The 14038-nt window shown below is 47.0% G+C and overlaps 1 protein-coding gene across 3 annotated transcripts in view; it reads left to right on the top strand.

Annotated features, from left to right (window-relative positions):
- Nucleotides 1-14038, top strand: part of LIMK2 (LIM domain kinase 2) — a 32468-nt gene that overhangs the window by 1480 nt on the left and 16950 nt on the right. The window contains exons 2-3 of one of the 3 annotated variants that reach the window (XM_053959412.1): nt 2538-2637; nt 10058-10346. In XM_053959412.1, coding sequence (XP_053815387.1) covers nt 10294-10346 — 53 coding nt within the window. In that variant the 5' untranslated portion in view covers nt 2538-2637; nt 10058-10293. Of the gene's footprint in view, nt 1-28; nt 91-2537; nt 2638-9987; nt 10347-14038 lie in introns of those variants that run through there. The other 2 variants (XM_053959410.1, XM_053959411.1) reach the window with 2 other exon arrangements.

Genomic DNA, 14038 nt, shown 5'->3' with positions numbered 1-14038 from the left:
GGGGCGCGGCGCTGCGGAGAGGCGGGCCCAGGTGCGGCGGCAGCCGCTGGCGTCGGGCGGGCGGCGGGCGCGGGATGGAGGCGCTGCCAGGTGAGCTCGGCCCGGGCCGGCCGCGCCTCCGCGGGAGGAGCCGGCTCTCGTCGGCCGCGGTGCTTTGTGCGGCCGCCGGTGCATCGGTGGTGTAGCGGGGCGGCCCCTGCGGGGCTCGACGGGGCCGCTGCGTGCTGAGCCGGCCGGACGTCAGCCCGCGGCTGGGGAGCATTCTGCGGCCGGCCCGCGGCTCCCTCCAGCGGGCGGCACCGCCGGTTCGCGGGCACACGCGCGGCCCGGGGGTCCCCGGCGGGTCTCCGCAGCCCCGGTGCAATGAGATCCGCGGGACAGCCCCGGGAGTTGCGGCCGGAGCCGGCACGGGGTCGTGCAGCGCAGGTGCCCGCGGGGCCTGCCGGTGCCGCTCACCCCGTCCCTGTCGTCCCGCTCGAGGTCCGGCGGTGCCCGCCGGGGCCACGGCGGCTGCTCCTCGCTGGCCGTCTCTGACACATTCCTCCCGTCCTGGGGAACTCGAGAGACCTGTTACATGGATTATGTCCGTTTGCGTTTCCTTCGCACTGTTTCCTGCTCTGTTTTCTTCATTTCCGTCGTTTCTCCTGCATACTGAAGCAATTTCTGTTGGATTGAGGACTGTTCGTTTCCGTTTGTGAGCTAATCAGCCTTCCTGGGTACACTTAAACAGATGTAGCACTGCAGCTGAGAGTAGGTGTAGTTTCTTCGTGGAGTTCCGAAGCTGATGGGTCAGATTCTGTAAGATGGTCGGGGAGTAATTTGTTGCTTTTAGTCAGCTGTGGTGTAGTAATTGATCTTTAAATGTCTTTAATAGCATCCACAGACAGTTTTGACACGTGTATGTTGTGCTGGTGACACTGAATGGGAGGGGATGGAGCTGCAGAATGTTTGGTTTGCAGGTAGTTTTGGCCTGCACCTATTTCAGAAGTTCAGCTGATTTCCAGGGCTTGCCCTGCTTGGAGAGGAGAGCATTGGCTGCCTGTGCATGGAGACACAGGGACATGGAGCTTTTGCCTTTTATTCCTAAGCCCGTTTGGTGTAGTGAAAAGCCATTTCCTTTATAGGACAAGATGGGTAGGGTCAGATTTTTCCAAGGTTCTCCCAGCCTTTACTCTGCTGTGCAAGTCTGAGCTCAGGTGGAGTTCTTGGTGTCCTGGATTAGCAGAAGGGCACAGGGGCAGGTGATCCAGGTGTGGAGCTGATGCACACTTAGGAACTGAAGTAGCAAGCTACAGCACTTCTCACATTTGAAGGAACCCTTTGAGCCTTACATCTTTAATGCACACCTCCCTGGGTACTGCTGGTGATAGTGGTGCTTGTAGCTGAGCAGCATGTTTTTTTCCCTGAAATAGGTGTTCATGTAAAAAGTGCAAGATCTTCACCCTGGTTAATCTTAAACATTGTCATTGACCTAGACGGTGGGGTAAAGGTGCATGGAAGGTTGATGGCTTCTGTGTTGTGTAGCTTCAGGGAACTTAACAGTGGTATGAACTTGCCTAAGCAACTAGCAAGTTGTACCGTTCTTTGGAAAAGGGAAGTCCGTGGTTTGTGGTTTTCCTTGTCTAAGTGCACCTTTTTCTTTAATGCAGCCTTGCTGCAAGGAAACTGTTGGTAGCAGGAAGAAACAGGTTTGGGATCTTCTCAGCTCTGTGACACATTTCTTGTGCGATCCTGTGCTGAACTAAGATTCTTGACTCTTTAATATGCCTGCACTGCACTTGGGATTTTGGATACCATTTATCTGTGTGCCAAATGTTCTTTGTGCACAAGCTTTCGTTCTGTTTTCCTAGCTTGCTTGCATCTAAGTAACCATCTTTCTCTGGGGCTTTCTGGCAGTTCTAGCAAAAACTATTATAGCTCTATTATAACTTTTATAAGTATTTTCTGAAAGGGCAATAGGCCAGTAGCATCACTCCCCCTTCCTAAGTCTCACGGTAGTCTGGTGTTGGCTGTACAGTCTCTATGGGATTATTCATTCAAGAGTGTAATTCCTTCCTGGTAGTCTACTTGTTCTCTGCTGAATGAAGTTTGCCTTTCCTTTCTTTCAGTTCTGGGAAATCCAGTTAATTATACAAATGAGAGCAAACGTTATGTGCTGAGTCAGTGGTGTGGGGGAAGCAGTAGTGTGGCTTCCTGGCCTAGCATGGTTCTCTGTTGGAATTGTTGTACTAGACCAGTGTTGCCTTCCTGAAATCTCTGCTCTGACAGAGCTGTAACTGAGCTGTTTTATGTGAAAAGTCATATTTTTCTCTTCTGCAGAATGTGAAGAAGCACATGTTACATCTGGAAAAAAAATATACAAGATATCAAAGTTTGATATGGGAGTTCCCACTCTGGGGTTATAGACTTCCTGCAGCTTTCCATGTGGGAAGGCTTTCCTGTCAGTTAGTTAAGATTGTTCTTTATGAAGGATGTACCAATCTTTGTTTTCTCTGGTGTAAATTGGTTGCTGTTTGTCCCCTTATTGCTGCCTGCAGGTGAAGAAGTCTGGAGATGTCTGGGATGTGGGGACAGCATTGCAGCTGGGCAGCGCCTCCACAAGACTGTCAACGAAGCTTGGCACATCTCCTGTTTCCGGTAGGTAAAGCTTCAGCCTTTAAACCCTCCTTGTCTTGTTCCACTGGTTGGGACCTGGTGGTGAAGTACCAGCACGAGCTGGGAATTCCTACAGTGATCTCTGTGCCTGACTTGTTCTGAGCTCGTTTGTGGCCGTACCTCAGGGACAGCATCCAGTCCTGAGAGCAGCTGACACTGCCTGGCAGCGTGGCTGCGCTGACGCAAACGGGATGCAGATAAAGTGCAAATAAAAGCTCTGATTTACTGCTGGTGGCAGAAGCCATGGGTTACATGTTTGTCTTCTGCAGCATTCCAAAGTAGTGCCCAGGCAATTTGCACAGCCTGTTGCTTTTTCCTTGTGTGGTAGGTGCAAGGGTGTTATCAGGGTGCTGATAGAGAGGAGGGAAGAGAGAGAGATCTTGCCTTTTGCTTTCTCTCCTTTTCAGACTATTAAGACAGACAAACTTATGAAATCTGTTAGATAATGTTGCTGTCAGCAAGGACAAAAAGGGATGTCTGCCATGCTTTTTCCTGGTGGTAGGAGTAATGCCTTTTTGGTGTTCCATGAATGCTCAGTCCAGTTTTCATGCTCCAGAATCACATTTCTGAAGGGGTCTGTATTTTTGAGAGGGGTTGAGTACCTCCAGCTTCTACTGGCTTCTCTGTTGGTTTGAATATGGGGAGGCTAATGTTTCGTTACTGTTAAAGAAAGTGGGGGGAAAAGGAAGCCAAAGTGTGGCTTTGGAGGAATGTTTTCTGTGCCAAAATAAGCATCTATTGTCCTCATTTAAAGAACAGAAAAAAAAAAAAAAAAAACAACAAAATACCCCAATTTTGTTGAAGGTTGATTGTGGTTATTGGTATATTAAAAAAAAATAAAGCATCTCATGCTGCCAAAGCAATGCAAGCTCAGTTGACTCTGAAAATGCTGTTTTAGTGACACATTAATAATCACTATTACATTCTTGATTTCATTACAAGTCCCGGTATTTTGGATTTCTGTTGGTTTTAGTGTTCATGTTTAGCCATAATGAAGCAGCTTTTCTTAATCCTGGTTTTCTCTTTTCCCTGAAGGATGAGTATCCTGCTGAGCTTCCCTAGATTCTGCCAGTAGCCAAACCCCAAGCTGTGTGTGCTGTGGAGTCTGTCCCTCTTGCTATTGAATGTATTTCTCTTGTCGGTCTTGATTTGCAAATGTCTTGGTACTTCTTGCTGTTGGAGCTGTTGAGGTAAGGAACAGCTGAGCTGGAGGCAAATCCTGCCTTTGGGACACTACACAGAGAATTTGTTTTCATAGGTTATATTGTATAATGGAGGTTTGGTTGTTGCTTCTGGGCTGGTTTGTTTTATACAAGTGATGACACCAACCTTTCTCAGAGCTGTGTAGTCACTTTTTGTATTTGCTGATGCACTCCTTTTGCTCTGTGCTTTTGGCAAGCTCGAGCACCCAGCGAGGCTGCTGTGCTCAGTGAACAGTTGGAACCTGCAGGAGAGGAAGCTGCCCTCCCCTTTTTCCTAGTTCCAGGGTAGGACTGTACATGAAAACAAGTTTCCAGTTTGCACAGTGTTCCTCCTTTTCTTCTGCTGTCCCTAAGCCATGCTGAGCAGCAGTCTTGTGCCTGATATCCCAAAGCCAAACTTTAAAAAGCCTCTAAGGGTAGGAGGCTTTGGCAGTTGGTAGCTGTGAGTTCCGGCAACTCTTGCGGAGTGTTTTTTACAGTCTTCCTGTGGATTAGCTGACTCCCTGGCCTGGCACATAATTTCTCTAATGCTGATTGGCACTGCTCCAGGCTCGTTAGCTCTGCTTATTCTTGGTCAGGCTTGGCGCTGGCAGTGCTGATGTACATGAGCGTCTCTGAGGATTTAAGTTTTTGTCACTTCCCTCCTTCCTCAAACTGCATGTACAGGAGCTTTTGTCTCTGAAACCTGCATTTTCTCTGCTGTGGCTTGAGGGAAGAGCAAATCCCTGTTTGTAGATCTTGGATATTTTAGACTGCTCTTTGGCCAGCTGGTTCCTTAGGCTTGAATCTGATGGGTTGGATCTGGCTGAGGAAGTTTCTTAGATGTTTGTGTCAGAGTGTCTGTTGTGAATTAACTCTGAATGTGCTTTTGTGCCTCTGAGTTCTGTTGAGACAGCACACGCTATCAAAGGTCACTGCTTTTCACAGTTTGACTGGATTTGGAAATTGGATTGCACAGAACTTCAAACTTTACACCAAGAAAGGGAAAGATAGAAGTGAAAAGGTGCTTTTTTCCTAGGTCTGGATCATTTTTACCTCAGGGGATTATTGGAAGAGCTTTTTTGACCAAGAGCTTGATGGTTTTATTGTTTTCAGTCCAACTCTTTTCCATATTGCAGAATAGAAGGTAATGCCTTGAATTATACTTTTGAATAAAGTATTATTACTAATGTTTATTTTTGGTGGTTTGTTTTGCTTTTCTGTAGTTAATGACAAATGAAATTAAAGACAATCCCCACTTTCTGTAGGCATACTGTGTGTTTGAACTGGAGTAGGATGGAATGAGAAGACCCAGACATAGCTGTATGCCTTTATCCTAAGGACATGGTATTTGTTAAAAATCCAGTTTTGATTATTTGAAAACCACAAATTCAGATCAAGCCTGTAGACTACATCCAGGTGGAAAATGGATGCATAGGAAGAAAATAATTGGAAATTCTGGCAGGAATTCCTACTGTAGCAGGGTGCTTAGAGCCCTTTTTAGGAAGGAAGGCAGCTGACGCTCAGTTCCTTCCTAACCATGAAATAACAGAGCATGTCAAGTACTGTGGTCTATAAAATAAACCTAATTTAAGTAGCCAAGCAACACTGGCTTGCTGCAGAAATCTCAGCTAAAAGCCAAAGCCAGAAAAAATGTTCACAGTATATCTTCAAAAGTAGCAGAAGGTGATGGATTACTGGTGATTTTACAGTCACAGATTTAAAATATACAGTTTCGTTTATACCCAAACCAGTTAAGTAAAAGCTGAAAAATCATCAGGAGTTTGAAGAGCAGTGGATTTGCTATCCATGGATCAAGGGGTGCCCTAATCTCCACCCTACTGAACAGAAACACTACTAATTTCCCAGCTCTACTGATCTCTACTGATTGTCTTTCAAAATGTGAATTTTCTATACTGAATGCCATATTTTGTGGGCTACAGAATTTTTTTTTTTTTTTTCTGAGCAAAACTTAGTAAATCACTTTGATTCTTTTTACATTTGGGGGCAGGGGAAAGCAAGCCAGACAAACTTGCATGAAGACTATGTACAATTAAACCTGGTCTGGGGGTGCAGGATAAACTAGATTATTTCTAAGGGTATTTTTATAAATCTGTTTTCTGATTTTTGTATATCTACTATCAAGCAAGTACCTTTGAAGCAAGTAATTTTTGTGGCTTAGGGATGATCGAGGAATTGGTCATCTAACAGTCTCCAGTGACTGTAGGATTTTGGTCTCCCAGACTGTCTACTAGCACTTCATTATCCTCAGGGTTAGAACCTTCTGTCTTCTATCTTCAGAAATCCTGTGTTGCAATTTAAATCCATTTCTTCTAGCCATGTTCATGAAAAACAAGCTTTTTCCCCTTCTTCTGTTACCCACATAGCCTTCCCCTGTCAGAAAGCAGATTGTGTCTCTCATCATCCCTCAAAAAAGGCAGAAGCCCTGGACTCAGCAGACTTAGCTTTTTCTCCAGGCTGTATTTTCTAGACTTTAGATCACTTCTGTCAGTTCAATCTCTTTGGCACAGGCCTTCATTTTCCAAAAGCAGCTCCCTCCCCAGAGGACAAATGGTTGAACAGGATTTGAAGCACAAATGTGGACAAATGAAGATGTAAGCAAGATGTGTATTAGGAGGAATTTAAATTGTGGAGTGTTTGGTGCTTTTAATTTTCCTTTAGCTTTTCACCTGTGAGGACAAGGCAGGTTTATACACACGGCAGCTGAATTTGAGAGCAGGGGAAACAGCAGCAGTGATAAAAGGCAGCTGAATTAAGGTAGGAGCAGGAAGATAAAAATCGCCTTTTCCCTCTCTTCTCCAGTTTCTGGCAGTTACAGAAACTTAATGATAGAGGCCTCAGAGGTGAGAACTCTTCACTAATCCTGCAGATTCCTGGGAATGTTCCTTTGGTGGTGTCTTCTTCAGCATTGAAATTCAGGAGCTCACTAACAGATTCAGGGAGGAATAGTTGCCTATTGGCACACAGATCACTATGACCGTTCAAGAGTTTACACATTCAAAGGAACAATGAAGCACTTCGCAGGTGGCCGAATTCCTCAGGGGAATCTATCAGATACAGAGCATCAATGACCAGCCTTTATATTTAAGGAGGAGTGGGGCATTCCAGTCCAAACTTTCTTTTGGTTGAATTGGCAGCTTGTCCTTTAGGGCACTATTATTGAGCATTATTATATCAAGGTAATTAGAATTACTCACACAGCACAGGAGTGAGGCAGGATCCTTCCCTGAGGAATTCCCGATCTTCACAGACCAAAGCAGCACGTTAAGGAGGAGTGAGGATGCAGTGGTGTGCCAGTCTTACTGCCTTATCTGCTGCTTTTACAGAGCAGAAGCCACTGCTTCCCAAACCCTATATAACCCTATGAAGTTTCAGTGGGTTGAACTTCCTTGGTTTGCTTCTCAGCCTGCACACATTCAGGAGGGCTGCAGCCATCAGGCAAGTGTGGTGGGGATAAAAACTCTCCTTCCTCATGTGCTTGGCGATGTGAGGTACTGAGAAGCATCACGGTGTTGTTCTGAAGTTGTGCTGCTGCTTAGAAGTGAGATGCAGCGATGGAGCTGAGCTTCACGTCACCGTTTGTTGTAGTTTACTCAAGATCCGCGTACAAGAGCTCCCGGAGGTACGTGCGGATCCAAACGGTGCTGCTTTCAGGGGCTGACTATTGCTTTCAGGAGCTGACTGTTGTCTTTCAACAGCAGCAAAGCACGTGTTACACTTTAAGTGCCTCGGAAATACAATGAGGTGTTGGGATTGCATGAAGTATTTGGAATGCCTCCAAGCTGCGCCCGTGCTATAGGAAAGACTTGCTGCAAACTCTTTAGGCATCAAGCAGATTTCTCTTCCCTCAGTCCCACACATATCGAAGTGTCTGTCTGTGCCAGGATAAGTTTGTGTATCTTAGGGCTGGCGGATGTGCTGAGCAATACATCTGTCTGCAGATATGCTCCCGAGCACGGGATGCGTGGCAAAGAGTGTCGAGAGGCTGCCCGGCCCCAGCTGGCTCAAGGTATTCATCACTGGAATATCACAACAGCTGTGTGATTCATTTCTGTGGAGATAAATCTATAATGGCTGAGACTCAGTGATAAATATCATGTAAGTCGTTGTCAAGGTTTTTCATGTGTTCCTTTTCATTTGTTAGTTATAGTCTTGGCAAAAGTTACTGCACAGTTCTGAACTATAATGAGGAAAAAAGCTTTCCCCCCCCCCCCCCCCCCGCCATGAAGACGACCTGTTTGGAGTGGAAATGCTATCAGCATTTGCAAGGGAGAAGTTGCTGATGCCTGACTTGAGAATTTACTCCCGTGCATTTTGGCCCCCAGAGATGGTATCGGGAAAATTACAGAAGGTCCCCTCCCCACACACACATGTTATCAGCATTTTTGAAGTACAGTCATTCTGGCAGGAATTCAGATCTAGAATGTATGAACACATTAACACCTTTTCCAGAGCCCTTTTATCAGAGACATTGTGTTCTCAAATAGGTCATAGAGACAACAGAAAAAGCAAGAAGTAACAAGACATTTCTGTGTAGCCAAATTTACTGGCTGCTGCTGCTGGGTCTTGCTGCAGAAGTAAAATAATTTTGATAAGAGGTTTCCTGTTTAAATAGACATTTGACTATGTGTCCTTTGGCTTTAAGGAAGTCTTAAAATCCTTTCCTAGTTGCTTAGCTGTCTGGGTGGTTTTTATTACTTTGAAGTTCGGCTTTATCTGCTGGCTTCATTCACAGACTAGCTGGCTGCTTATCACATCTGTGGATCAAATCTTCAAAGGTTTTGTCTGAAGAGTTGGGATTTATGAGGTCACGTGGAATGCCCCTCGGAGGGCGTTGAGCCCATGGCAGCAGAATTGTGGGGAAGGCTTTTGTGTGTAGGTGCTAGAGGCGGGAGGGGCTGGGGCTGCGCTGGAGGTGGGCAGGTGCTGATAGCCAGGGAAGCGCAGGATTGCGAGCGCTGGCCCCTTTTCAGCACGCAACATACAGAGAATGTGGGAGACCAGAGCGCATTCCTAGACACAGACTCACCGTGTTGCTGCTTCCAGTAGAGCTGTGTGAAATGTCAGAAGGAATTAGACCCGTGCTGGAACTGACAAGCACATCGGGCTCTGCAGCACTAGGTTTCATTGCACTTTTACAGCCAAGCTTACCAACTACACTGAATGAGGAAAGTGGAGATTTTTTTTTTCCCTTCAGAAAGGTGGCTGCTTATTAAAAGTTAAATTAAAAATGTTTAAGAAAGGAGAAAAAAGAACACCAAAAGCTGCCTAGGTTTCTGCATACTTAAACAGCGAGCAGCAGCTGTCAAATCTGCAGCCAAGACTGCCTTGTTCCAGCCCCAAGCATCCCTGGAACAGTTTGCCAGCTGAGGCGAGCATCTCCAGGAAAAGCACATTGGAGTGCTCTTGCCTCTGGAACAGAGCATGGTTTTCAGGCTGTGTTCAGGCATGCCAGGCTTTGCTGACTGTACAAAAATGGGCGGGCTTGGTGCAGCAGCATATGTTTGTTGCATTTTTGAGCGTCTTGTGAGCAGCTTTAGCTGATTAGGTCACTAGAGATCATGCTTGGCTTCAGACAAGCACAGTGATACAACTGCGTGTGCTGTGAGCTGGAGAGAGTACTCCGTGCTGATTTATACCTCTCAGCTTCCATTCAGGAGATGATTCTGTTGAAGGACTGTAATGATCTCTTAAAACAGTATTGGAAAGAAAGCAGTGTTTCCTCGGAGGAAGCACACTGTGAGTTATCTTCTGCAGCAAGATGAACGGATTGTAGGTGCTGTGAAGGCAGGATAACCCGACTCACTGTGAAGGGTTTAGGAACGTATGTAGTTAATTTGATATACTTGGAGATGTGGCTCGTTGCCGTCTTTGATTCCTCCATTAGAACGTGCGGCTGCTGCAAAGACAAGTTTCACGTGTGTGTGCTTGTATTCTTTGGCCGAAGCTGCTCTCTTTCAGCACTGCACTAAATACTCAGCCCCTCTTTGGGTCAGAGCTCCACCCCTGTGAAGGAGCAGGGCCTGTTGAGGCTCTGGAGCCGCCGCTGTCCGCCTGCCATGGCTCCTCCTTCCCTCCCACCCTTGGGTGGAACCAGAGAAGGGAAAACTTGCCAGTAGTTAGCAGGCAGCAGAGCTCGCAGAACCACTGCAGCAGCATGTCCCACTAGCCCAGTTAGCAGTGATTCTGTCCTTCCCGAGGTGCTGCTGCTGCTGAGCGCAGGAGAAGATGGTTATAGCAATGGGAGCCAGGAAAAATCTGAAAAGGAATGAGCAGCCGAGAGACCTGGCATTCCTTGGGCAGCTTCAAAGGGAGGTGAAGTATCTGAATCAGCGCAAGAGTAAATGAGCACTGGCTGCTGCCATGTTGGCAGAACAGAACTGTTCAGAGGCAGTTGGACAAGTTTGTGGCTGATCCGGTTTATCCAGTGTTGAAGATGGGAAGTTACTTGTCTGCTCCAGCTTACTTCGCTCCCAAGGATCCCTTTCGGTAAGTCTTGCACAGTGTTAGCAGTGGGACTCCAGAGTGTGGTTTCCCCCCTGTGATGCCTTCCCAGGCAGTCAGTGTGTGGCTGGAAGAATGAGGTCCCGTGCTCGTGGGCCGGAAACAGCCAGCCTCAAACTGGGATCCCATGTTGCTTTCAGGAGGTGACAGGGAAGATTCCTATTGCCAGTCCCTTCCCAGCTCCCTGGTTTAAGGGAGCAGCTCCAGTGTGTGCACAGCCAGGCAGGCTCCCTTCCAGAGAGCACTCGATGTGCCACTGTACCCTGTGCCCCTGTGCTTTGCTCACCAGCAGAGGAATGAGATTAATGTGGCTGCTGCTGCTTCTCTTCCAAAGCTCCTTGTGACTGGGTGAGGTGAGGTGCTGCTGTGGGAGTTCAGGAAGGTGATGTAATCTGCAGCGAGGCAGCACATAATCCTGTTTAAGAAGTCAGACACTTTGCAGGTAACTAGGAATGAGAAGGATTCTTCTGTGATATTTTGGTTAATTCAACTTTTATTCGGTTTTGGTCCAGTTGAACAAATGAGAATCGAGAAAGATGATAGTTCCAGAACAACACTTTGATTGCATTGCTTCTCACAGTGAGAAAAGTCAGTGAGGCTGAACACAGCCAGGCTGCTGATTGACACTGATGTGCTGATTAGGTGGATGAATGGGGAAAGACACAGCTTGCACTTTCATTGTCTCCCTCCTTTCCCCTCTGCTCGGATTTGCTTGTTATTGATCCTGTTCTGCAAACACTTTTGTACTGGTTTGGGAGTAAGGAGCCTATTGGTAAAACAGTCTAGGATAGGAGTAAATACTGCTGCACAGTTGCTGAGCTTCTTTAGGCAACTTTCTGAAACAGCAGCTGCTTTCAGAAGGAAAGTGAGCAGACACTCATTATTTGTAATAAGTGTAGGGTATTATGCTAAGCCATAGATACACCTTCTCCTGAGTGTGTGGAAATGGTTTTGCATAGTCAGAGCTTAAGCACTCTGTCTTTCTAGTAGTCTGTTTCCTAGCGTCTGTTCTTCCTTGTCTGGTGTCTCTTACGTAGCCAGTGCACACACACACTGCTGCTAAGCCCGGGTGAGTAAGCCTTTGGGTGAGCTACAGGCTGGGCTGATGCTTTATTCTGCAGCTCTCGTCTGCGTGACTGTCCTCCCCCTGCCGTGCCTGCAGAATTGGAACCACGGCTCTCCCGAGCCTGTCTAGCGTTAACTGATCTGGCCTGACAGAGTGTGTGAGGGGGGCATTTTGTTAATGAGCCCTTCTCGAAGGGATCTGTCTCTTCAGGGCCAGGGAAGTCTTTGCTTCCATGAAGGTATTGCCTTTCATTTAGCTGTAAAAGAGATGCCACCAGGCACCAGTGCTGCTTTTCAACAGAAACTAGGCTGGTTACCTGTTGTGACCTGATCCTCCTACCACCCCCCACAAAATCAGGAGTCCATGGAGCATTGATTTGTGAGTTCTTTCTGCACTTGCTGTGCTGCAGAGCATCAGGGCTGAACTCTGCACCCAGATGCTGCTTGTGGTTCTTGGAGGATGGCTGTGGGAGGTAAATTAATTTATTCTGTATAGCCAAATCTGGGAAGTGAAGAATTATAATGTCTGGTCTGTAAAATCAGAGCAGGGTTCTGCAGCTCTGAGAATGGTGGCTGGGCAGCAAGAGGAAGCACACATGCAGGTATGGCTGTTACCAGTCCTCCCTGAAACTTGATCACCATGGTTTGCTACTCTGTAATAAGAATAGCAAATAATCTAGGAGAAGATTAGGGGTTTCTAATCTATAAAAGATAGAGGAGCATGGCATACTCCTTTCTTTTGGTTGTGGTGACTGGCAAAGGTTAGCTTCCTTAATACTTGTAGCAGTAATTGCATTCCTGTCTCAGCTGCTGTGAACCTTGGTGCAAGGGCACAGCTCCAGTGAGGTGGGAGAGGAAGAAATGGCAACTCTTGTATCTTCTGGGATAAAATTCTGACATATCTCTTCAATGAGAGCCTTGTGGAACAATCATGTGCTGCTTTTATCATTTGGTGACTGATAAAAAGCATACATACCTGTGTGCTGTCAGCCAGTTTCCCACACCTGCCAAATCCAAGCCTTTTTGAGGTTACAGAATACAAGGTGCTGCTTGGCAGCACGGGCTGCAGCCGTGTCCTGTTCCTGGCAGGGATTAACCAAGCAGCCAGATAGACCCATTCCAGCATCCAGCCTCTCCAGGGCTGCTTGCTCTGTTCGTGTTGCCTCATTGCCCAGGGTGGGGCTCTAAGCCTTAAGCTGCAAACTTGTCCTGCCCAGATTTGTTTAATTGCATAGCAGAGAACTGACTGCTTGCTGGCTCCACCTCCTCACCTTCATTTTGCTATGGGTGTGTTCCAAATTAGATACCAGTGCTTATTTCCGGATGGAAGCAAATTTAACTAAGTGCTATACGGTTGAACCAAACCATTTAGTACTAGAGGAGGGGTAAAGGGAAGGCAAATGCACGTGATCCTGTGGAGCCCACATAAACAGAATTGCAGTTTGTATTGCTTTTGCAGAAATTTTACATTTACCTAGGGAGGAAAAGGAAGGGGTTGAAGGTGAATTTAAAGAGGGGTGAGGAAGGGAAGGTGATGTGCTTAAAAACAAATAAGTGACCCACCTGTGTGGAGAGAACATAGACTTTCAGAACAAGTCCTGAAATCCTGGTGAAGCAGTCTCCAGCACTGCTGTCTGCATCCCAAGTGCAGGTCTGGTCACAGCTCCCTGTTTGAAGATGTAATCACCCGTGGAGCACACACTGGTACAGGCATGCATGGAGGAGTTGGATAAGTCTGAGGGATCCGATTTGCCCATGCTGAGCCAGATGTTCCTGCCACAAAATGATAGAAATCTTTGCTGTTAGTCTCCACTTGCTCTTTTTTTCCCTCCCACTCACCTATTTGCTCATTCAGCACGGGGTATTTACTGCAAATGGAAGCCAAAGGCCAGTGGTTGAAGGCAGAATGCACTGGGATGCCTTCTGGGTCTCTTGCATACCAGGAGCAGGGTGTAACCATGACAGTGCCCCCAGGCTGGGGCTCTAGTGATGTATATACCATGTAAAGCAATCTTAAATTACTGTTCCCTCTGTTTCTCACAAAATTGGCAGGGCCTGTTGCATGTGCTGGAGTTCTTTCCCATCACTTGGAGGGGGGACAGGATTTGATGCTCCTCAGCTGGGAGAACAAACGCTGTAGAAGCCAAATACATCTTAAAGAGCAATCTTCCTGAGGGGAGGGTACAGCACTGAATACTCCATGAGGTGTGTTTTTCCCTAAAGCCAAAGGCTGCTTACAAGCAGCTTTACCTTGTCACTTTGCAGTCTCTAGAGATGGAGCAAATAACTCCGTGCTCTCTTGGAGCATGACCAGCCTCATATATCATCATGCTCATTACAAGCTGCTGGAGTTTACAAGGAATGTCTTTGGCACAAATAAGCTTTTAGGAAGCTTGTGAGAGGTGAAGTCAACTGTAGCTCTCATCTTAGCCCTGGGAGCATGTAAGAGGTGCTCCTCCAGTGCCACCAGCAGACTCCAGCACACTGGGTGCTGAGGGAGAGCAGCTGCCTGGAGGGACACCCACCCAAACCCCCCTCCCACTGCAGTGCTTCCCCCCCAGTGCAGTAACCGAGACAGGTGTTGGGGTAGGAGACAGAAGAAAGTCTTCTTC

Source organism: Vidua chalybeata, chromosome 18 (assembly GCF_026979565.1).
Source record: "Vidua chalybeata isolate OUT-0048 chromosome 18, bVidCha1 merged haplotype, whole genome shotgun sequence".
Lineage (NCBI taxonomy): Eukaryota > Metazoa > Chordata > Aves > Passeriformes > Viduidae > Vidua > Vidua chalybeata.
This window is presented reverse-complemented; position numbering and strand designations above follow the sequence as displayed.